This window comes from Sarcophilus harrisii, chromosome 1, assembly GCF_902635505.1.
Source record: "Sarcophilus harrisii chromosome 1, mSarHar1.11, whole genome shotgun sequence".
NCBI lineage: Eukaryota > Metazoa > Chordata > Mammalia > Dasyuromorphia > Dasyuridae > Sarcophilus > Sarcophilus harrisii.
This window is the reverse complement of record NC_045426.1, coordinates 694,845,524-694,870,786: the sequence shown is the minus strand read 5'-3', so window position 1 is coordinate 694,870,786 and position 25,263 is coordinate 694,845,524. Positions and strand designations below refer to the sequence as shown.

The 25,263-nt window shown below is 41.7% G+C and overlaps 1 protein-coding gene across 1 annotated transcript in view; it reads right to left on the bottom strand.

Annotated features, from left to right (window-relative positions):
- FBXW8 (F-box and WD repeat domain containing 8) overlaps positions 1-25,263 on the bottom strand; it is a 108,124-nt gene that overhangs the window by 6,478 nt on the left and 76,383 nt on the right. The window contains exons 8-9 of the mRNA XM_023497170.2: positions 9,880-10,007; positions 1,443-1,616 (exon numbers count right to left, since the gene is read on the bottom strand). Of these exons, the coding sequence (XP_023352938.2) occupies positions 1,443-1,616; positions 9,880-10,007 (302 nt within the window). The remainder of the gene's footprint in view (positions 1-1,442; positions 1,617-9,879; positions 10,008-25,263) is intronic.

Genomic DNA, 25,263 nt, shown 5'->3' with positions numbered 1-25,263 from the left:
AGCCTTGTATGGCCAGGGCTCCTGTAATTGCCTTCTCTCGTTAAAACCTTCCTTCCTCTCATGTGTATCTGGGTGAGGCAAGAACTTCCCAGATGTGCATGTGGATGTGGAGGCCATATCTGGCCTTGCATTATGAGAAGCAGAACAGTAAATACCAGCTCTTGTTTGGGTTCTTTGAACCTGCCCCGTGCGACACACTGACACCTAAGTCGAAGTGAAATCCCATTTTACACATTCTAGTAATTACAGTTTACATGTGACAACCATTCGAACTATTAAGAGTAGAATGTGAAAACATTAAAAAACTTAGAAATGGTCCACCCGGTCAGACTTAATGAAACACTCTGGGGGAAGCATGGGTATTTTTTTAAATAGAAGGAATTTTATTACTGCTATTATGATCCTCTTAATAATTTACTTATACAGCCATTACTGTGAATTTGCTTAAATCCTTGAAACGATTTCTATTTCTAGTATAGACAATTTCTGTTCCCAGTATAGAAAAGTACTCTGGATATTAGCAACCATTTGGTTACTCAAGTCTATAAAGGCACGCTTGGAAAAATCCCAACTTTCCTGAGCAAAGGAAATGTTTTTTAGGTCTCCTGGAACACTTTCCTTGTGAATTTTCCTCCAAACAATCTTTTATTCATTGGTTTCTCCAGCAGGAATCTAAGATCCCACATGCTCTTGCAATTACAAACTCTATCTGAAGATGCTCTTGTCCCAAACCAATCTAGCAGAACTTCCGCTGACATTGAGAAGCAGTGTGGCACAGTGGGGTAGAGTTGGCCTCCAAGCCAGGAGGACCCAAATTTAAATCCCACCCGTAACGTAGCTGAACGATTCTGGGTAACTGTCTCGCATCCCAGGCACTGACCTCTCTGAGACCTTATGTTAGCAGAGAAGGGAGAGGGAGTCCCCTATATGAAAGAACTCATGTTTCCCAGTCCTGGGTCACTGAAGTCACAGACAGAGATCGCAGTTGGAGATAGCCATCCATGTTCTCTTGCCCAGTGCCACAGTGTCAATGGAGGTTGGCACTCAAATCCCATATATCCTCACAGCCCAAGCCAGGCACGTCTGAGATAAAAGTCTTTCTGTTTTCTTAAGATGGATCCTAAAAAAATGAGTCCTTTTTAAAAATTTTGCTATGGGATTAAGTGACCTGCCCAGGGTGACAAAGCCAGGAAGTGTTTAGTGTCTGAGACCAGATTTGAACTCAGGTCCTCCTGACTTCAAGGCTGGTGCTCTAACCACTGTGCCACTTAGCTGCCCCAAGAATGAGTACATTTTTATTAACTTGGAATGGATGGTAGTTGCAGGAAAGGATTAAAATTCTATGCGTGCTGTAGAGGGGAGGCACTTACTCTTAGTTCATTTGTCTGTAATGACCTGGGCTTAGACTCTGGCAATAAAATCACCCAAAGAAATGCAATTACCTGGCGTGCATCTCCCACAGCTTGTTGCCCATTCGCTGGTCCCAGACACAAACCAGGCCTTCCTCGCCTCCACTGACAATTTTCCAGTCATCCATCTGAACAGCAGAGACGCCTAACTGGTGAGCGTAGAGCGAGCACGAGGACGTGCTGCTGCGGAGATCATACACCCTCACCCTGAGCAGAGAGATGAGAAACACAGGAAGGGAAGCGGACTGTCAATTCCGTTGCTTTGGCTTTCGAAAAATAGAGAATTACCTCACTTAGAGACGCTCGGAGAAAGGAGATGAGAGAATTCTGCATAAACACGAGGGCACGCTGGCATATTCTGCTGGCACGCGGCCGCGTTAATGTATCTCTCCCTGCCTCCGCCCACAAATGTTTAATTCATCAAATTACTCAAAAATCAATCCCAACAGTGTAATCTAAGCATTTGGAGCAAGTCAGAGAAGCTTCCCTCCCATCATCTGTGACCCAGGGCCAAGAACTTCCCAGGGACCCAGTTTCTTCACCTGCTAATTGGGGACCAGCAGCACCTGTCCCTACCGCAGGCTTGTTTTAGGCGGTAAAGGAGAACTTAGCTCTGGGTGACACATGAAGGCCTAACACAGGTTCAAAAAGCCAGCGTGTGAGCTAATTAGCTGTGAATGGCACGGGGGCAATAATGCTGTTGGTAGGACAATATTTTTTCAGGCACTGAAGCACGAGTCATATGAATCAACTCTATTATTTAGTATATCATGAATAGAAAATGAACTACTTCTCCTAATTCCATTCTAAAATCGAAGGGTTCCTGCAGCAGAAGTGCCCAGCCGGCTCACTCAAGTTAATGCAAATGTTGCTTCTGACTCATAAAGAGAAGCAGAGCGGGGCACCGAGACGCCCCAGATGTCTGGGAAGTCGGGAAGCATCATCAGCCCCAGCATGTACAGAGAGGTACATGGAAGCAAACAAAAAGACTGCAAGCTGACCCCAAGCAAGAGGCTGCTTTGTTAGGGCCAGGCTTGGTTTGGTCTCTCCTTCTTTAAAAACTGCACGTCTCAGCATACACTTCCTGCAGCATGTCCTCTCCAGGCATGTTGACAATTACCTCCATAAGAAGATGTGCTTTCCCTCTTAAGGAAAAAACTCATAAATGGGCAGTGACTCCAGGCCCCCCAGTGCTTGGTTGCCCTTCCATCCACCCTTCCATTATGCCTCTTACACAACCTAAGAGAGCCAACTGGACAGGGCAGATTTTGCCGCCTCCTCAAGAAAGTTCTTGAATGAGTAGAAGCTATGCCAATTCACCTGTAGTTGCACTTTAAGAATACAGGGAGGGGCAGCCAGGTGGTGCCATGGATAGAGCACCAGCCCTGAAGTCAGGAGGACCTGAGTTCAAATCTGGTCTCAAACACTTAACACTTCTTAGCTGCGTGACCCTGACTAAGTCACTTAACCCCAGTTGCCTCAGCCAAAAAAAAAAAAGAAAAAGAAAAAGAAAAAGAAAAAAAGAACACAGGGAGCTCTAGAGATGGCAAGGGTGGAGGGAAGAGAGCACACTGGGAAAATCCAGCATCCAGTCTGGCTCTACTGCTTCTCAGTTGGGAGACCACGGATAACCACCTCTTTCCTTAGTTCCTTCTCAGTCTGCAAAATGGGGACAATTCTACCTATGTTACCTTCTTAGAATCAGAGCACCTGGAGGCTGGCTAGATCCGTACTGAGAAACAAATGAGTGTAAACCCCAAAGCAGGGGTTCAGCCGTCCACTATTTTCCCTGCCATGTAACGCTACCAGATGATACGCTTTGCAGGGAGTGGCCAGCGTGGCAGTGACAAGCTGCAGGACGAGGGTGACGGGCCCTACGAAATTCTCAAGCAGGATCGGAGAAATCTAGGCCCAGGATCATTTAGGGAAGAGCCAGATTTCCCACGTGCCAGACACAAAGATAGTTGATCTAAGCAGAGAGTTGCCATAAGAGAGAAATGTGCAGCACCGAGTCCTCTCAAATGGGCTCTGGGTGAATGAAGGTCTGTCTTAGTGGCTTCCGTAAAGGGCCACTCTGTTGGACAGTGAGGTTCCCTAATTGAGATCTGGCAGTTGGGGAGACAAAGGCAAACGCCAATCTGTCCACAGGTTCAGAGTTTGCCATCTGTTTTTCATTTGGATAGCAGTATGAATGACTCCAAACAAAATAAACAAATAAACCAAAAGATACCATTATTGAGTTTTAAATGAATAAAAACAAGGGGAGGTCGCCCAGGCTCCCAGGAAAACAAGTTGCTTGGAAAGGAAAAAAAAATTTCTGGAGAGAACTATATAAGAGGCAAAGTTGTAGCTTCCTCCCTATAGACTGGTGAGGACATGGACTAGCTCAGTCAACCAGATAATAATTCTCAGGTGAACACAATAATCAGCTTCAAAGCTGAGACAGCTAGGTAAAGCCTACACTTCGGCACTAACTCAATCCTCTCCATGGACTGGGCCCCAGGTAACATAGCCAATGGGCGTGTGAATGTGCCAAAAAGAACAGCGTCCAGAGACAAAAAAGAAGCCGGGGGTAGATATCACAAATACATATCCAGCCCGTGTTTCATCAATGTAGTCTGCTGAAAAGAAAAATAATTGGTCCAAAAGCTATAATTGTGTTATGTTTAATATTCATGGTCTAGCTGGAGCACCGTTCCAAAGCTCCCCCTCCCAGTCCCTCTCTAATGAAAATCACTCCATAGGAGCCCGCTCTATTCCGCCAATTAAAACAAAAGACACCAGCACCATCCAAAGACTCCCACCGAGTCGCATCCATCTGATGGGCAGGAAAACGTGCTGGAACCGAGACGGAGGCACGCTCTGGGTGGGTCTATCGTCCGAGCTCTGAATAACTTATCTTGACCCTTACAGATGGAGTCAGCAGAGCATTTAGCTTGCCTGCTCCCGCTCCCTCTGACAGCAGGCCGTGCCATGAGCACACCGCGATGTAACATTAACAGGGCAAGATGGAAGCTCGGAGACTCTTTAATTGGAGATGACAACTTGGGGCTTTCTTCCCATTGGTTTGGCTTGGAAAGTCCCATCTGACAATAAAGGTTCATTGTATTTGATAGAATAGCTGGCGCCCAACCTGAAGCCCATTCAGACTCTGGCGTGGTTGGTTTATTAAGGATCTGACCTTCAGCTACGTTTCTATCCAAAAAAGCCTCCAGGAGAGAGGGGGAGATGAAGTAGAGAGGCATTCAAATTTAGCCTTTCAAAAACAAAAGATTCTCCCCACCCTGAATCCCCACCAAAAACACAACAAGAATGAAGGCATAATTCAGTTTGGTTTCAGTGACAATAAGTGGTTACAGCTTTTGATTTCGGTGCATAAAGAGATGTCTAAAACCCTCTCTCAGTAGCATTTTTGATGCCTCATAAATGATTTCATTTAAATAAGATAACTAAAAAAGACAACATATTTTAAAGAACCACAGGCCCAATTCAGTGAAGACCAGGATATTTTAAAATCTCTTTTACATCTCCCACATCAAACAAACCCTCATCAAATGTTTATTATTACTAGTGATATTGATTCAATAAAATAATTAAGCACCTACTATGTTGAAGACTCAGTGCTGGATGCTGAATGCTAAGTTCAAAATCTAATAATGTTTGACTAGTATAGACGAGCTAAAAAGGAAATATTAAAAACCTACTTCAATAAACTGAAGTGTATTATTAAAATTTTCACTTGGGTTCTGTCTATGGGCATATTTATTAACTCTCCAAGTGCTACAGTTTTCACAGACCTTGTGAAAACACAGACCTACGACTTTGAAGAATACAACACAAAAACATCAATTTCCTAAGAAATGCCATTCAATTCAATGCAGCTGACCCAAAGTTTCCTGAGAAACAAAAAGATAACGTAAGAAGAAAGGACTGTCATGTAGAGAATGTCAGCTCTCCCAGGGTTCCCCTGGCAACCTGCTGCCGTCCCCGAGATAGGCCCCAGTCTCTGCCTCTGATTTTGTTGGGGTTCTCCACTGATAAGCTTCCCTTCCCTGGAGCACTGACTTCATTTGAGAGATTATCAACATGAAGACTGTTGTGGAAACAGAGGCTCCTCTCTGCTCTCCAGCTACATTTGCTTAAACTATTTCTGCTAGAAAAAAGGGGGCTTGCCAGTGCCTCAGAAATGGGGTCATTCTGAGCTCCTTCCTAATCTAAAGCCTCATGAACTCACTCTTGACACAGTTTACATCCATTCTGTCTTGCCCTAATCTCGGTGGGAAAAAGCAAAGATACCGTTAGACCAAAAGGCTCAGGTTGCATCTGACAGAGACATGCAGAATCCCCATCGAGTCCCTCAGTCCAGCTCTGGGCTCAGCCAAGAAAGACGGGGCTGGCAAAACCCCACCCAAGCTTTTCCCTGATGACTACTTTGCCGTCAGACCTCATCTCTGTATGGGGGTGCCCCCTGCTTTTCTAGAAATTAATTTAATCACTAATTAGGAGATTCAAAAAACATCATGGTGTAGTAAGGAACAGGATATTAAATCTGGATTTGGGAGCAAGAAGCCTTGGGGCTCTAAATTGGGTTCTGCTGTTAACTGGCAAGTCATTTAATCTCAGAAGCTCAGTTTTCTGACCTGTAAATTGGGGAGAAGAATCCTCATGCTACCAGCATATTGAATTCTTATAAGAACCCCAAAGACGGGACCAGTCCTGCCATGGGGTCTGGATTTCACCCCTTAGACCTTCATTGGCAGGTGATGGGCAAGTGAGCTCACCTCTAAGAACCCGTCTCCTCATCTGAAAAATAGGGAGAAGAATCCTCGCCAGGTATCAGGAAAGTGCTTTGGAAACCCAGAGGGTTTTTTGTTTTTTGTTTTTTGCTTCTTAATTATCAAGCATAACATTTCCAGAAAAGATCCTCCCCTATTTTAATTAATGTTGAAAATTAGTCAAATTGAATCACTTTTTTAAAAAGAAAACAAATTTTCCTCCTACATTTGGCCTTAATTTGGATGCTGTAATATCTGGACAGTTTTATGGATTTTTACTCTAATGCAATTTGTGAAGCACAATTATGGTCCAATGGGGGCTTGTTTTTCACATTAAAAAGGTCGTTTTTGATTTGAAAAAAATTATTTTCCAAATACATATAAAGATAGTTTTCAAGATTCATTTTTGTAAGATTGTATTCCAGATCTCCTTCCCTCCCTCATTTGCCTCCCCTCTCTCCAAGATGGCAAGCAATCTGATTTAGATTAGATATGTGTAATTTCACATTTTTTAAGTGACACCCCAGGAAATCATTGCTGTTTCTAAGAAAGCACCAGATATTCCCCTCTTTTAAAATCAAACATTAAATTCTGTGAAAACAAGGCTCGATTTCAGTGTGCCATTTGTGTATTTTCAGCATCTGGAACAAACAAGTTTGACAGGTGGGGTGCAACTGAATTGCATCAGGATTAAATGGGATAATATAGATTAAATGGGATAACATAGAGAGAGTACTTTGCAGACTTTAAGGTGCTACAAATGTGTATGTGTGTGGGGACATATGTAATTTGTTAGCTATAACGAGGCAGCTAAGTGGTACAGTGGAGTGCTAGGCTAAGAGTGAGGAAGACACAAATTCAAATCCAGCCTCATATTTCCTAAATATGAGATGCTGATCCACTCACTTCACCTCTATCTGCCTCAGTTTCCTCAACTTCCAAATGGGGATCATAACAGCATCTAATTCCCAAGGTTGCTGTAAGGATCAAATGAGATTATATTGGTACAGGGCTTAGCATGGTGTCCAGCACACAGTATATAAATGTTATTACATTGTTACACTTGCTATCATATGTATTTGATAAACATGCTCTTCATTACCTTCATGGAATTGTTTTTCCAGAACACATTCACAATTTCTTTCCCGGTTCTAAGATGTGTTCCCAATTCCTTCCCTTTCCTAGCTATATTATTGTAACTGTTGAAAAACTTCTCAGGCTGATTTCAGAGAGGCCAGGAGAGACTTACAGGAACTGATGCTAAGTGAAACGAGCAGAACCAAGAGATCATTGTACACAGCAACAAGAAGATGTGATAATGAATTCTGACAGATGTGGCTCTTTTCAACAATGAGGTAATTCTGGCCAGTTCCAATAGATTTGTGAAGGAGAGAGCCATCCCCATCCAGAAAGAGTTGTGGGGACTGAATGAGAATCAAAGCATAGTATTTTCACCTTTTGTTATTGTTTGCTTGCTTTTTTTTTCTTTTTTTTTTTTTTGTTGTTATTCTGATTTTCTTGCACAGCACAATGAACATGGAAATGTGTTTAGAAAAATTGCACATGTTTAATCTATATTGGATTGCTTGCTGACTTAGGAGAGGGCAGGAGGAAGAGAGGGAGAAAAATTTGGAATAAAAGGTTTTGCAAAGATGAATGCTGAAAACTATCTTTACATGTATTTGGAAAAAATAAAATACTATTAAAAAAAAGAAAAAAAGGAAAACTGCCCCCCGCCCCCTCCCTTTCATGTTTCAAATAAACTTTAATAAATGTTGCTATCTTGGTCCCGCCTTTATGGTTCCTCGTCCACATCTCATCAGTGATGCACCAGTATCCGCACTGCTTTGGGAAGCCCCTTGGGATCAGAGGGTGCTTTTTTCGTGAGTCCCTCAAAATCAAGAATCGCTTTGCTATTCTCACCTGTGGAGAGAGATTTAAAACTGTATACGTCAGGTGTATCATCTATTAAAATGGGCTTACCGTGACAGATAATTAGGTCAGATTTTAGACTCCGGAGTGACAAGAGTATCCTTTTACAGACTCTATTTGGTTCCTGTTTAGGGGATGTAGCACCTAATTAGGGATCCCTACTCTAGGGGGGAAAGTCTGCTCTACTGAGTATCTATAGGCCTCCCAGTTGACAATCCAATGTGCAGCTGCTAATGGCATTACAACTTGGCTCAAAACTCTTCCTCTGGTTCCTAATTGGGCCTGTGTATGCAGAGAGCAGGGGTCTCTTCTCTGCTCCACTGTTTTAGCTCCCTGTGAAGATAGCTGTGACTGAACACCCAAATGCTCATGTTGTAAACAAACTCTGCACGAATAAATCTATAATCCCAAAGCTTTTCATTTGGACATCGCAAGTAGCCTTCTGCATTTACTCTCCCAGAAAACAAGTGGCTGCCAAGTCCCAGTGGGAAGAAAGCTATCAGATAAGCTTGTGTTCTTTGTAGCCCCTGCACAAATCAACACATAGCTTGCTTTGGTAACTCTAATACACGAGATTAAAACTATAAATTGATTTGTTTGGTTTTGCTCGGCCACATGGGGAGGCCACTCATCAAACCTGGCTTTGTGAGAGAAAAAGAGCCCAGGCTGTTTGCCGGATGATCACGATACACCTATCAAAACATCAGCTGTCTTCAGATGACTAAGAAAAATGATCGCGTGTTTTCTTTACCGACAAAGTCTACGGCGTGCTTGCATTCTCTTTGCCCTGAAAAACGGGGAGGGGTTGGCAAGGGGGGGTGCTGAAAACATTGTTTGATAAAATAATTATTTTTGCAAGCTGCTGCACTGGCGGGACAGAGGTCTGGGATTTGGCAAGAGAAAGTATCCGCCTCACAATCTGATACCCACCACCGAACCAGACCACCACCTGCAGCCTGGTGCCGAGCGCTGGGAGGAGGGGTGCCATTAGACACTGGCCCCTCGCCATTCCACATCTCTTTGGGGCACTGGATCAGACACTAGCAGATAACTAGCCAAAAAAACAAAAAAGGGGGGAAAAAAAAAGAAAACCTAAAAATTGGACTCAGAGGGTCTTTTCAAACACTTTAATCCTTTCGTGCTGACGGTTCCCGGTGTGCCCACGGCTGGCAACGACACTGGACAGGGAAAACCTGACTCCCCAAGCCAGCGAGTTAAAGGGAAGGCCGCTAATCAGCTAAATAGAGCTTGGAACTTGTTCATATAAAGTCCGTCTCTCTCTCTCTTCTCTTTTTTTGGTCACTGGAGGGACACCATAGTGTTCTGAAATACACTCCTGACATCATTTGGCAAATGAATTCATTTCACTGAACATGATTCATCCCTTAGGTTATTGTTTTTAATATCAGAAAGTGAGCTTTTAAATGCCAGACAAATTTTGCAGCAGGGGGAAAAAATATTCCAAGTGGTCTCTCTGGACCCTCCACCAACTGCGTCCACCAAATGGCTTAAAAGAAAATCTTCCCATGATGCTCTCAGAAAGAAAGCAGAGAGGCAGAGATATCCAACCATTACCTAATGCCAGGCCCTCCAAGCTCATGTAGAGTGTTAGAGGACGAAGACGGGGGGGAAGGAAGAAGGGAAGGGAGAAAGGAAAGAAGAAGGGAGATGGGGGTGGGGGGGAGAAGAGGAGGAGGAGGAGGAGAAAACGAAAACAAATCCTGAAGACGGGAGACATTCATTTCCAGAGAGCTCCGACATACCTCCTGTCCTTATTGCCCGTGACCAGCAGGTGGGGGGGACTGTTCCGGAGGTTGACACATGTGAAGTCACCCAAGGAGCTGCCCAGGGTAGTCAGGCACTGACTAGTCTGCAGGCTGTACAGCAGTATCTGTCAGGGAAAAAGAACAGCTCCTGCAGACGTGGACCCAACGTACCAGGGACCAGGCCCGGACCAAGCGCCATTTGCTTCAGGATAAACCAGGGCAAGACCTGAGGCCCTCACAATGGATTAAAGGTGTTTACAGGTCAAGTTCCCAACCTTCCTTGGGACAAGGATGTTAGGGGGACTCTGCAAACTGGAGGAAAATATTCTTGATGGACAAGGAACACGTTTAATGCCAGTGGTGAAAAGGAGGACAAAGCAGCTCTTGTGGTCGCTGCCTAAGTCGTGGGAAGGGCGTGTAGAAACTTTTAACTGCAAGTCCTCAGCTGTCTCAGAAATGGACCCAAGGGGGAAAATGCATAAAGATTAGGGGTGGTGGCAGCTGAGCTCCGCTCACAGACACTCCACAGGATGATTCTCAGAATAAAAGGAGGAATGAGGTCAGAGGACTCAGAGCTGTTGGAGGCCCTCAGAGCATGTGGCTTGTGGTCCGGGGCTGCGGGTTAGAATCCTGGCTCAGTCATTTACAGTTCATCTCGGTGGGTCTCAGTCTCCTCATCTGTAAAGTGGAGCAGCTGGCTCTGAGTCTCCAAGGTCCTTTCCTGCTCTAAAATCTGTGAGCCTAAGACCTGGCCCAGTGCTCTGATTTAACATGGGGGGAAACTAAGGCCCAGACATCTTTGCCCTGCAGGTAGGGGAAGAACCCAGGAAGAGAATAAGCATTTATATAGTACCTACTATGTGCCAGCCACTCTGCTATTATTATCTCATTGGATCCTCACAACAAATCTGGGAGGCAGATGCTTTGATCAGACAAGGCTGTGAGGCACAGAGAGGTTAAATATATTGCCCAGGATCACACAGCCAGTAAATGTCTGAGCCAGATATGCTAGCCGCCAAGCAATTCCTTCCTTCCTTCAACAAATATTTATTGAGTACTTACTAATACTAATACTAAATAATAATATTATAATACTAATATGTCAGAGAATAATACTAAATGAAATTAAAAATCCAAAAAGGGCTTGCCAGTCTTGTAAAGGGGGGAGGATGGGTACACCAATAATCAGAATGCAAGATAAAAAAGGATAAAGGAGGCTTTAAGAAAGGTACAGCCTTTGGTCTGTGTCTTAAATGATGCGTGGGAATTAGACAAACAGATCTGAAGAGGGGAGACTGTTTCAGAAGGGACCAAAAAAAAAAAGGCTCAGAGGTAGGAAGGCAAAAGATATGTTCATAAAATGGACCATTTAAGAAAGGGCTAAATTATAAGCAACATGGTGGGAAAAATTGGACTTAGCAGTTTCATTTTAAAAATTATCTTCCAAATAATTCACTATATTAGCTGCTGAAATTGCTCTTATAAATGACAAGTTGCTTAGACTTTTGGAAAAGAAGGAAGCAGCAACAGCAGTTATTTAATATTATTTGTCTAAATTGATTGTAAAAGGAGCTAGAAAGGACCAGGTTTGCTACGTGGTATAGTAGATAAAGCAATAGGTCTGGAGTCAAGAGTACTTTGGTTCAAATCCAGCCTAAGACACTTGCTAGCTGTATGACCCTGGCCAAGTCATTTTACCCTGTTTGCCTCAGTTTCCACATCTGTAAAATTATCTGGAGAAGGGAATGGCAAGCCGTTCCACTAACTTTGTCAAGAATACCTCAAAGTGGGTCACAAAGAATAGGACATGACTAAATGACAAAGTTTATGTAGCTTGTGTCACGGAATCACAACCAAACTCTAAGGTGGAGGTATTGGATGATAACAACTCTTTACCCGTCTCCCTGGGAGAAGTTCTGTGCTAAAGTCACACAAAGAGAAATGAAAAGATTCTTTTTAAACCACTGTCCCCCATGGTCAGTCCCCACCGTGAGCCTCTGTCCACGGTTTAGGAAGCACTAATCTCCACAGAGAGAAGGCAGACAGCTCATCCACTCAGCTCCAGACAGCACCATATTCCATTTTTGTAAAGCATTTTGATTTCATCCCCCTGAAAAGAGAAAATTTACAAAACCAAATCTAGTGTCTTGAGTCTTTCTTGAAATTCTGCTAATTTGTTGAATAATTAAAAACTGTGGAAAAACACTGAGCTCCTGACTTTGACTTCTTTATGATTATAAGGTCATAGGTCTAAGGTCTTTTAGGAAAGGTTTGAGCCCATGGGGTAGGTGGTCTTTAGAACAGCTCTTCAGTCACTGGCCTGAGCTTGGATCCTACAGCCAGAGGAAACTCTCCTCATGGTGGAAAGTCCAACACAAAGCTCCTGAAAGGAGGCTGCCAGAGTGGGCGGCTCAAGGTTGGACTTAAAGTAGCACGGGCTCCCAGGGCTCCTCTGGAGGCCAGGACAGCAAGTGATCCACCACAAGAGAGTAAGGAACAAACTGCTGGGCACAAACCTAACTTCAGATGCTCATTCCCATAAGCAAATCACTCCCATTGCAGGAACCTTCTGCTACTATTGTTCAGTCATGTGTTATTCCCCATGACTCCACTGGAGATTTTCTTAGCAGAGATAAAACCTGGTTTGCTATTTCCTTCTCAACCTCATTTTACAAATGAGGAAACTGAGGCACACAGGGTTAAGTGACTTGGCCATTAGAAGTATCTGAGGCAGGATCTGAATTCAGTTCTTTCTGACTCCAGACCTGGTGTTCTGTCACTATGGCACTCCTTAGCTGCCCCTCCTTAGCTGCCCCTTTCCCATTTCCTCAATGGCAAAATAGGGGGATGGACAAGATGGCAGCCACAGCTCTATAATCCATAATCACCATAAGGCATATACAAAAAATTAGCTTGTTAATCTTGGTTTTCAGTGTATCGGCAACCTCTCCTGTTAACTTACCACAGATGGGAACAGAATGGAATAATTTACCCTTCTCTCTTAAAAAAACTAAGACCCCAAGCTAGAAAGGCACAACCGAGGGCAAGTCCTTTGAACCAAAGGATTGAATTTCAATTCCTAGACGTGTTTACCACAGGCTTTGGGGGATATTGTATACCTCAGATGTCCTGTATGTTACAGAAGCAAACACGCTGAGCTGGTAGCAGTCTTTTTTATGTTAAGGATTGTCCCTACCTAGAGGACCAGCTGTTTCACGTCAAGCTCATTTTTCTCACAAATATCTGCAGAACCAGTTAATACCTCAAATCTTGATATAATATCACAGCTACTATTGCTGAGGATTTCTGAAAGAAATGGGCAGGTTTATTATGATTCAAGACCAAAGAAAAAGATCAAAGAAAAGCTGAAAATAAAAATAAGATTTATGTGCATCAGGGAAGTGACCTTTTAATTCTACTAATTTTTCTCTCAGATCAATAAACAGATAATCTAATAATGAAACAACTATCACTAATAATTAATAACCCAAGAGGATTTAATTAGGGAATTTATTCAAAGGCTCTGGAGAAAAAAAAAATTAGTCCTGGTTTTGGTTACTATGTCCATAAAATGTATACTTATTCTAACTCTATATCCCCAACATTTATTATAGATCTCTTTAAAGTATTTTTTACAAAGAATAAAGTATTCATTTATAAAAGAGAAATAAGCACAGTGAATAAAGGAGTGCCCGAGGCAGAAAAAGGCCATGGTGGATCTTGAATTGATATCCAATATGTTGATTACAAAAGCTCCCTCATCTTTTCTCCTGCTTCTTTTAAAGGAGAGATGGATTATTCTTAACTGAGAAGAGTGTGACCTAAACTCTTTTCCAAAAAAGACTTTCTCTATTTTCATTGTAAGGACTTCTAAGTTAGTAGTTAAGAGTCAAGTGTTCTCTAGAATGTTTAATAATTCAATGAATTAGAAATATCCAGAGTACCTTTACCATTACGTTTAGTTAAAGACCACAGAGATTAGAAAACACATTATCCATCTCAGAGGCGATTCGTTCCATGTTACAAGTCCCTTAACGACCTTTACTATTTCTCTCCTTCCCTCCTCCCTTTCTCTCTCTCTCTCTTTTAATAAGGCTGAGCAAATGGGACTTCATTTTATCTGATTGCCACAGACTAGTGAAATTAATTATTCATGCTCACACTCTCCCTTTTGTTAAGACCATGCATTAGACTAATTTTTCCCTTTATTGCACTAGTTGGGTGAGTCTAAAACTTGTGGCCACTCTCCTTAGACAGATGTACTGAGAAAGAGATGGGCAGATATGTTAGAAAGGAGGAAAAATCCACCCGGAGCTAAAGTCTTGGGGAATATTCTGCGCTAATGTGACCACTGAATCAATAGATGCCAGGGAATTTTTTAAAAGTACAAATGTGTCTTATAAAGATGGTGAAAAAAGTGGGCACAAGGTGTATTTCTACAGAATTTCTGTTGTTTTACTGAGACTCATAGCTAAGCCTTGAAATTGTTGCCAAGTAAAGGAAAACAAATTAGAAAACAGACAGCTTTCTCTTCCCCTTCAGAGCCTTACAATTCTACATGGAGCCAGAAATGGAGACATTAAACCTTTTCAAAAAGCCCTTAAAGAACGGTGTCCAACACTGCCAGTGTAGGTTAGTTATACTCTTGTCTTACTTTCTTGCTTGACACCCACAGCGGTTTTAGATTCACCTGTATTTTTTCTTTAGTTTTACACATCCCCAGTACAGATACTGTTTAGAAAGGGAATGATCCCAATGTACAATAAAATCATATTCTAATTGCTCCATACTTTAATGCGAGGCAATTCCGGCACTGCCCCAAATCCAGAAATGGGACTGGGTCTTTACAAAGATATAAATCCAGATGGAAAGAGTTTACTGTGATCCCTTATCACAGCTACGACCACTCTCGTGGTCCTCCTCACCGCTCTGCCTGCACATGCCCCCGGAGGTCTAGAGATGATGTGCTGGGTGATCCCAACCAGGCACAGAGGTGGTGGGCACAGCTTCAGCAGCTGCCAACAGCTAAAAGCCACCTCTCTCCTTCTCCATTGGGCCAGTGCCACCTGCTGTCACTCCTCTGGGTTACTGCCTAGACATATAACCTGCTCCTCCTGGGATATTCACTCACTCTACTGCCCATGTCACAGCTGCTGGTACATTAAGCAGCAAGGAGAAGAGGTTCAGAACCAGAAAGGAGTCAGCGCGGCCAAACCCCGATCCGACGGGGGAAAGCCAAAGTGGCCTGGTGGAGGCGTGCCCAATACCTTCTGAAAGTGGTCTGAACTACTTAGTGTGGCCCAGCACTGGTTTCTATAGATGGCCAATGAGGAGGAAACAGTGAGAGCTCCAGACAGAGTGGCTGCAGATGAAAAAGGAGACTGAAGTCAGTGAACTCCTTGCAGTCTACAGAGTAAACCTGACAAACCTACAAATGGGACTGCCTTGAAACGATGAGGGTCTGTACCTGTAATTTTTGGGCTAGCTCTCTGGAAGATCTTGGGATCAGCCCAAATCCTTGGTCTTAGTGGAAGAGTGCAGGAGGCAGGAGAGCCACCAGGAGAATGGTCAAAAAGGCAATGTCCCATTTACAGTCTTTCTCAGCCCTTATCTACCTTAGTACAAATACATCATGCCAGCATACTGAGTATGTGTGAACTAGAGAACCATTACATCATCATACTAAGTACTAAGTATATATGGGAAATAGAAAACCATCATCTCATCAATACCACTGAGTTAACACCTTGTTTCAAGTATATTTCTCCAGAGTTCCGGCTCTGTACATGTACCCCATTAAATACCACCAATGAAAGCTGGGAAGGATCTGTAAAGACTTTTAGAACAACTATTGTCACTATCAAGGACAAAAACATCACAGTCCCAGGTTGTTTCCAGAGGGAACGTGGAGAAAATAAGGATTGGAGGAAATGTGGTTAGATTAGACTGAGTACAGAGAGAAAGTGTGTGCTGGAAATGACAATTTTTAAGGCACTAAGGGATTGGATCTCCTGGAAGAGTAGATTCCAGGCAGAAAACCAGTCTCTGAATGCCTTAAAAATCATGCCCTTTTCTTCTCAAAAATGCCATACTTCAAAATGATTCCAATATATTTGGGATGGAAAATACCATCCGCATCCAGAGAGAGAACCATGGAGACTGACTGTGGACCAAAGTATAGTAATTTCACATTTTTTTTGTTTATTTTTGTTTTTTTCCTTCTTGTGATTTTTTCCCCCCTTTTGGTCTGCTTTTTCAGTTACAACATGACAAATATGGAAATATATTTAAAAGGATTGCACATATTTAACCTATATCAGATTTCTTGCTGTCTTGGGAAGGAAGGAGAAAAATTTAAAGCACAAAGACTTACAAAAATGAATGTTGATAATGAAGTGATTCAAAGTAATTACAATAGATTTGATATAGAAAGTGCCATCTGCATCCAGAGAGAGAACTATGGAGATTGACTGTGGATCAAAGTATAGAATTTTTGTTTTTGTTGTTTGTTTGCTTGTTTTTTTTTCCCCTTTTGATCTGATTTTTATTGTGCAGCATGAAAAATATGAAATCTGTTTAGAAGAATTGCACATATTTAACCTATATTGAATTGCCTGCTGTCTTGTGGAGGATGGAGAAAAGGAGAAAAATTTGGAATACAAGGTTTTGCAAAGATGAATGTTGAAAACTATATTTGTATGTATTTGGAAAAATAAAATACTATTAAAAATTAATGTTGATAACTATTTCTATATGTACTTGGAAAAATAGAATATTAGTGAGAAAAAAATTCCAAAAGACTCATGATGGAAAATGCTATCTATCCACATCAAGAGAAAGAGTTGATAGAATCTGAATGCAGATTGGAGCATACTATTTTCAGTCTCTCTATTTTTTTTAAAGTTTTTTTTATTTCTTTTTGGCCTTTTTCTTCTTTAACAATATGATTAATATGATATGTTATATATATATAATATATATATACATATATATATATATATATACACACACACATACACATATAACCTATATCAAATTACTGTCTTGAGAAGAAGAGAATGAGGAAAAAAATTTGGAAGTCAAAATTTTATTTTAAAAAGAATGTTAAAAATTGTTTTTACATGTAATTGGAAAAAATAAAATATTGTTTTAAAGATCGAGTCATTTCCAGCACATGCTTTCTTAAAAAAAAAAAAAAAAAGACAACCAACAGAATATGAACCACCAACTGAAATATCTACTTTCCCATTTATAATAAAATGAAGATAATAATTATATCCACCATTGTTGATGAAGGTTTTAAAATGGAACAGGGAAGGTTTTATGAGTGAGAGTCCAAAACAAAACACATTTTTACCATTATATAAATAATTGAAAGATATAGTAAATGTATAATCTTACTGTACTTATTCATAACTTAATATGTTTCAAGTTTCAATGTGGTAAATCAAAATGCTATTTCAAAAGATCTGTTCCAATGAGATGCCTCCTTCGCATAGATTAGAATTACACGAGTCCTTTAAAGATAATATGAAGAAGTAACTTTGTTCAACCATCCCATGATCACTAATATCAAGGAAAGCATAAATCAGGCACATAGACATTGGTTTATCAATAATGTTCACTATGTCACAGTGGAGCTCAAGCCTGGAGTTCCAGTAGGAAAAAAAAAAAGGTATCCTTAGTCTAGATCAGCTTCTGTTTGGGGATGATACTGAACTGATTGCATTAAGCCCTATAACAGCATATAATCTCCTACATGAGACTCTTGATCATTCACAAGAGTGGGACTGATTACTAATAGCACAGGAAAGCCCAAGTGGACTCAGAATACTCTTGTCCAGCACATGATGTGCAATTGGAATGAAAATCCACAAATTGGTCCACCAGTATGTGTACACCTCAGGTGGATACAACAAATGGATGAGGAGTTGGTCGAAGAACTGAACAGGAGGAAGAAAGGGGCCTGGATTGCCTTTGTGAAACTGCCAAGTTATTTTATGCCTCCTAACTTCTCCCTGAAACAAATGTCTATCTTTTTAATATTGGTATTTTCTCAGGGACACTGTATGGTTGAGAGTCTTGAACAAACAGAATAATTACAAATTACCCCAAAAGTAAAGGAAAGTGAGATGGTGGGGACAAGCAGGCTACAACATATTCCAAGCAAATAATTATATAGGAGAAACCATTGCAAAAAATTTCATCAATAAGTCAATCAACACACATTTATTAGGACTCCTAAGTTCCAAGGACTTTGCTAGGAACTGAGGAAAACAAAGACAAAAGTGGAAGTTCCTTACTTCAAGGCACTTACATCCTATCAACGGAGACAATAGACACACATACAAATATATCCAGAATGAACAGAAAATAAACACAAAATAATTTTGGGAAGGGGAGCACAAGCAGACATGGAAATAATAATGTACGTCTAAATGAAATGTATTTATGTATGCATGTGTGGATATATGTATACCTGGATGATAATGTCAATGATTCTGAGAGGAGAGGGAGATCAGGAGAGCCACTCACACAGAAGCTGGGGTCTTGTTAGAACACGAATTTCAGTATCTGGCATCTGATAAATGTGACATTCGGAAGATGTGCTGGAGAAGCCACCTTCAACAGGAATGGACAAATGTCTAAAAGCTCGCTCTAATTGAGCAGGAACAATGGATGAGTTTTACTCAAGTCTGGGTATGCAACACAGAAGGCAAGAAAGCAAAGGCAGAACATAAAAACAACACAGGCACTAAAGTAAAGGGAACGGAAAGTGAAATGTTCTTTTTTCTTTCTATTCAAAAAAGACTCTTTAGACTTAAATAATGTAGCTGGAAATGGGCTCCATAACTTACAAAGATATGAAGGATTTGGACCATTCTCAGCTCCGGGATGCTCTCCTCCCTCTTCCCCTGAGTATTTTCTATTTCTATATTTACTTATTTTTGTAAATGTATTTCTTATTCGAATGGAAGCCCTCTGAGGGCAGACTAGTTCACCTTGGGTTTTCTGTGCAGGAATGGGCTCTATAACTTAAAAGGATGTGAAGGACTTGGACCACTCTCATCTCCGAAATGCTCTCTTCCCTCTTTCCCAAGTATTTTCTATTTCTGTATTTACTTATTTTTGTACACGTATCCCTTAATCAAATGGAAGCTTCCTGAGGGCAGGACTAGTTCACTTTGGGTTTTGTAGCCCTAGCTTTTAGCCTAGTGCCTGTTTACAGGAAGCATTAAATAAATAGGATGGATTGACTAATATTATTATTTTACCAGAGAGGCCTGCCATGGAATAGGAGATAGAGATCTCACCCAGAGGCAAGAAAGTGTCACATCCAAGTCCTTCATCTGAGTCCCCAGCAGCTTTCCAACTGCAAGTCACAAAGGAAATGCCGAAGTGCACTGACAGGGAAGGTTTTATACCAGTGACCAGCCTTATCCCTATATTTAAAAAAAATCACTGGTCTATCTGGTTTTGTTCTAGAATAATTTCTAATTTTGTAAAAATGAACTTTCAATGTGCAGAATTTCATTTAACAACCAACATTTCATATACTTACACCTATACACATACATTTATGAATATACACATATAAACATTTATATGAAAAGTTAGCTCTATAAATGTGCATATATATACACACGCATGTGTATGTGCATGTATGTATGTGTGTGTATTTAAGGAGAGACAAAATATTGACTACAATGATTTCTAAATACAAAATTTTAGTTTCAAGATCTCAAGCAACAACAAATTAAAGTCATTTCATGCCATCAGATCTCCCTCCTCCCTCTTCCTGCCATGGACTTTTCTTCACCCCTCCTGCCATCAGAGCCCTCTCACTGCACACTAAACAACAACAGGCTCCTAACACTTTTCTGAGACACAGTTTGTACCAATCTGCCCTCTAGCCATCAACAAATGAATCTTATTAAAAGCCTCCTTTGATGCTGTCACTGCCCTACTCAAATCCATCAATGATTCCCAACTTCTAAGAGACTAAAAGTCCAGATCCCTTAACTAGATATCAGGAGCTTTTCCTCATTTTCTCTGTTTTTCCTTTTCTTTTTTCTCCTTCACAAGCTCTCCCTCCTCTTTCCTTTTCCTCTCCCCCCCCCTTTTTTTTGCATGTCCGTGTATGTACATACATACTTGGGTACACATACACATGATCTCAGTATCTAACATGTGTATTTATTCACCCATGTGCTTGTGTGTGTATATGCACATGTACCTCTGTGCTGTATATGTGTATATAATACATGCCTCTGGGTCTATGTCTATGTACAAGCATGCATGTGTGGGTGCCCTCAGCTGGTCCCCGAACCTGCAGCTCCAAGGCCAGACCACATAGTGCATTGTGTCAGAGCTAGATGGAGCTGCCCAGGACACCTTCCAGCTCCCCTTTCGAAGTGGACAGATGGTTCTGCAGAAATCTGCTCCCTACACATCTCTGCCTTTATCCACCGATTCTATCTTAGTCAGTGATATGGTAGCTTTACTAAGAGTGTATTTTCTTGTATACAAATCAACAAATTCAGCCAATCTGTTTTCTACTAACTAACAGATTCAGCCAATTCACAAGTGCAGTTTTTCTAATATTTCTTAGCAGATATTATGATGCACAGAATGACTATTGCTGCATGTAGCATTCTTTCTTTCTTCCTCTCTTTCAATGAAGGACACAAAAGAATGAGGTTTACAGGTCTTTAGGGTGCAATTTGCTAGTGTAAATGTCCCAAGTTGCTATTCTGACCCACCATAAATATGGCAAACGAAAATAAGAAATTTAACTACGAACAAATGCAGGGTCAGCATATCGATGTTCATACACAAAGCTAAGTGTATGGGCTCTATAAATTCACAGATGAGCTAAGATTTAAAAGGAATAGATGAGAGAGACAGACAATTGGGGAGGGAGGAGGAGACAGAGAGAAAAGAGTAAATCATACACAAAACAGCCAATAAAAAAATAAAAAAGCAGTTAATATACATGAATAATGGATGTTTGATTTAAAAGCAGTTTACTCCGATATGATGTAATTTTTGACAATCAGCCAGAGAGACTATTTTGCAAGTCCTTGCCAGAAATAAGTCATAGCAGAAGGGCTACTAACACAGCTATGTCTGTGAACATGTGGAAAATTGACTTTCATGCCATCCCAAAGGTGACTTTCTATTGGCAAACAAAAACTTCCATCTCAGGTGCACTTAGCGGCACTAACTAGCAATCTGCAAGGTTTGAAGAACTTGCTTAGTGAAGCAATGACCACATCCTTTCAGCTCCCTTAAGTAGAAGCCTCCTGGCAATCCCCAAGCTATGCCGCTCAGGTTAGCTACAATCACCTGAGCAACTCACAAAGCCAGAGCCCCTCGCCTTTCCTAGGGTTCTGCTCAGAATGAAAGGGCCCACAAAGCTGAGATATGTCAGTGATGGTACAGTATCCCTCCGTGTAGCCAAGCATGGTGTAGGCAAGAACTGGGTAAGCTTCCCCACCATCACTTGCCAATGCACCTGCAACCCCTGCTGTTCCAGCCCTGGCCCCTTCCTGGGCGGGCGCTGCCAACCTCTCAGGACTGTGCCAGGCTTGGGGGCTTTGTGATATGGACAGATGTCTACAAAGGGCTAGATCGAGGCCAAACTGGTGACTTGTGATCTAACCTGCCCCAACTCTAAGGAACAAGAGGTAAGCTGGGGGGAGACCAATTCCAACTTCTATTTTTTTTCCTTTCCACACAATCATGTGAAGAGATTTTTTAAAAACTAGCTTAGATTTAAGGAGTATGAAACTTAAGAGCTTATTATCCATCAAAGATCCTATGTGTCAAGTGTGCATCTCAAGCAGGATGTAAAAGGAAGAGTACTTGACTTAGAGCAGGAGATGGGTTCAATTTAATTCAACAACAATTCAATTAATGAATGGGCATGGCCATGATGTAGCAGCAACAACACAGAACACTTGGAGCCAAGAAATCAGGACCCCTAAGATTCCCTGGAAACTGCCCTTTCTAAAAATTTCCATGCCCCGTACCAGGGGAAGCAGACATGGCTAGTGACAAGAAAAACTGGGAGCGTGCAAGTTCTCTAAAGCAAAGGGGGGAGAGAAACTCCAAATGGGGCCATTGTCCACAGTGCCATGCGCTTCGAAGAAGTTAGGGATTAAGGGGGAAGGAAAGAGAAGGTTGGATACGGGAGCTGGAAAATCATGAGTGATCTCTGAGAGGACAAGTCTTATGACAGGAGCAGAAGTCAGGGTTAGGGAGAAGGTGGGTAGTGAAGAAGCAGATATTTAATGCAGATCCCCTTCCCAAGAACATTGGCAGTAGAGAAGAGGAATACATTAGTAGTTAGTTGGGGTATAGAAGATTAAAAAACAACAACAACCTGTTTTTGAGGCTAGTATATAAATATAATAGAATATTATTAGGTGCTAAGTAATAATAAAAGGGATAAGAGCAAAATTCAGGAATACAGGTATGAACTAATTGAGTGATGTGAGCAGAATCAAAACAATTTATATTGTACAGTGATTAAATCTCTGTAAATAAAAATAGTTTGAAAGCCGACCACAATTCCAAAGGACCCATGATGAAGCAGGATGCCTCAAAGAGGCGACGGATAAAAGGGCAGAATGAGAAACTGTGAGAAAGTGTGTGGGTTTGTTTTGCTTAATTGTGCTTTTTTGCTACAAGAGGGGGTTTGAGGTTTTTTTTTTTAAATGGTGTATGTGTGTGATGGGGAGAGACATACAGAGTAGAGGGATAGAGCAAGAGATGCAAAAAAAGGGAGGGGAGTTCAGAAGGAGCTAGACAAGAGATGAATATGTTGAATTTATTATGTATTTTTAAAAAACAAGTGTTAAATAATCAAGATTTGTCATTTCATATACAATCCTCATTTTATGTTCATTGTATCTGGAAATGCTCACGTTTGTTGTTTTTTGTAAAGTTCAAAATAATGAAAATTTTTAAAAACTGTTTTGTTTGTTGGGGGCGGGGGAGAAGAGTCAGTGAGGAGAGAAACTAGATTCCTGAGAGAACAATAAATATGTCAGGACCCTGCACAAGTCACAGGAACTCGGAGACTCAGTTTCCCCATCCATACAAATAACCATAACATCCAAACTATCTCCCTCATAGGAAAAGCATAGCCATAAGCAGAATTACCAGCTGATTGTCATTGTTATTACTACATAGAAGGTGACAGAACACTCAAGAGGAGTACAATGACAATGACAAAGAGATTCGGGATGACTGATGGCAGTGGTGGGGTGAAGAAGGAGGGGAGGAAGAGGATGGCTGACCCTCCCACTTGGCTTTCAGGACAGTAAGGTGCTCCCTCTGCCTCATCTCACTCGTCACAACCACTCTGGGATGTCATGCTCCCAGGAAAGGGTAGTGGACAATGGAGAAACAAGGTAAGGGGCTGCCCTGCATGTACCCTGGGCCCTTCCGGCTCCCACACTGGGCTCTTAAGACCCCCTGATTTTATGGAAGGGGAAACTGAGGCTCAGGGAGGTGAGTTGATTCAGATTTTATCACAAAACAGGTTCAGGGAAGTGAGCAGGGAACATCTATGTCATTATGTACTCGGACAAAGGTGCACACAGACATAAGGCAGACACACACATAGACATGTCTCACACATGTCTCACACATGTCACATATAGAGACACACAAGTCAGGTACACACAGAGACACAAGTCTCAGACATATACATCCCACATGCCCATACAGACACACAAATAAAAAAAACCACACAAGTCAGGTACACTCCCAGACACAGTCCCACCCACACCACACATGATATACACATGTCATACACACACCATACATCACAGACTCACACCAGCCACTCACATTATACACACACACACAGACACAGACACACAGACACACACACACACACACACACACAGAAGTGCTGGTCGGGCACTCACTCCCCAGCCTAGGGATCACCCTTGGCTGACCCCCCCCCAACCCTCCCCCCAGCCACCATCACGGGGTTTCACAGCCCGATCTCTCCCACAGCCAGTCTCCCTTCCCCCCTCCTTGGTTCCCATGGGAGCTCTCCTCTTGCCTCACCTGAGCCCTGCTCATCTGCCCTGTTCCCTCCCAGGCCAGGACTCGGCACTGATAATGGTGACAACAGGGTGCTGTTTAAATCTGACCTCAGACACTTCCTAGCTGTGTAAACCACCACTGTCTGCCTCCGTTTCCTCATCTGTAAAATGGGGATCATAATAGCAACTACTTCCCAAGATTGTTGTGAGGATCTCTAAAGACATGAGCCCTAGGCCTTCCGATCCAGCACCCCTAGCCTTTTGTTAATAACAAGACAAACCAATTTGCAGGAACTAATTCCCTCTCTTAACCCCCCTACAGAAGGGAGCCTGCTTGCATGGCACCCATTCACATGACCACCCCTCATATTGCTGCAAAAGCCACACCTTTAAGTAAGAAGAATAATTCGGTGACACAAATCAGAATTTTTACAAGTTCTGACGGACTCTCCCATGAGCACATGCTTATTATTATGGACAAGCAAAATGAAGGAGATGCAAATTTCACATCAATGATTAGAGAAACCATTAGAGAAATTAGATCCTAAATAAAGTTCTAAGGTTCAACCCAAGAGCCAAAATGGATTAAGAAGGCTGATGGGTATTACAAATCAATGTAATTGCCTCAGAAACCTGGTTAGGGCCTGACAAATATCAGTGTCAATGACATAAAAGATAAAAATGGCCATTGTTATTAGTACTTGTCAGTCAAAAGCTAATCTTGTGGGAGATCAATGTCGAGCCTGGGGTTAGGTGATGAGGTCATTCCTAACTCTGGGAAGCCATAAGAGAGGGAGACCCAACAGCAAAGTTTAAGGATAGATCTCCCCACACCTACATCTGGCTTTGTACTGTTGAATGGCTCATTTAACAAATATTTATTGAAGATCCACTTGGTGCAAGGCACTGCCTTTCCAAGGATCTGTTCAGAAATCCAGTTAGTGGAAGAGTTCCCCTCCGAAGTCTCAGTAGATCTATCTTTTCTGCCCTCAACATACTTGAAGATTTCTAAACAATACCAATATCAGATAACGCCAAATCCAATCATCTAACCATTTACTCTTTCGTATCGCCTTTCTAATTGCCTAAATATGCTTAGAAAAGAGAGAAAAACAAAAGCAAAAACAACCAAAGATATTATAACCATACAAGGCCAAAATCAAAGAGTAACTTACAAATAAATAAACTGTTTGCTGAGATGGTAAAAGGGAACTCCTTTTGGAAAATGTCACACAAGGTACAAGCTTCCTTCCTGCCCAAAGAAACCCCAAGTCGACCTAGTATAATTAGTCTCTCTTTCTCTCTCTCTCTTTCT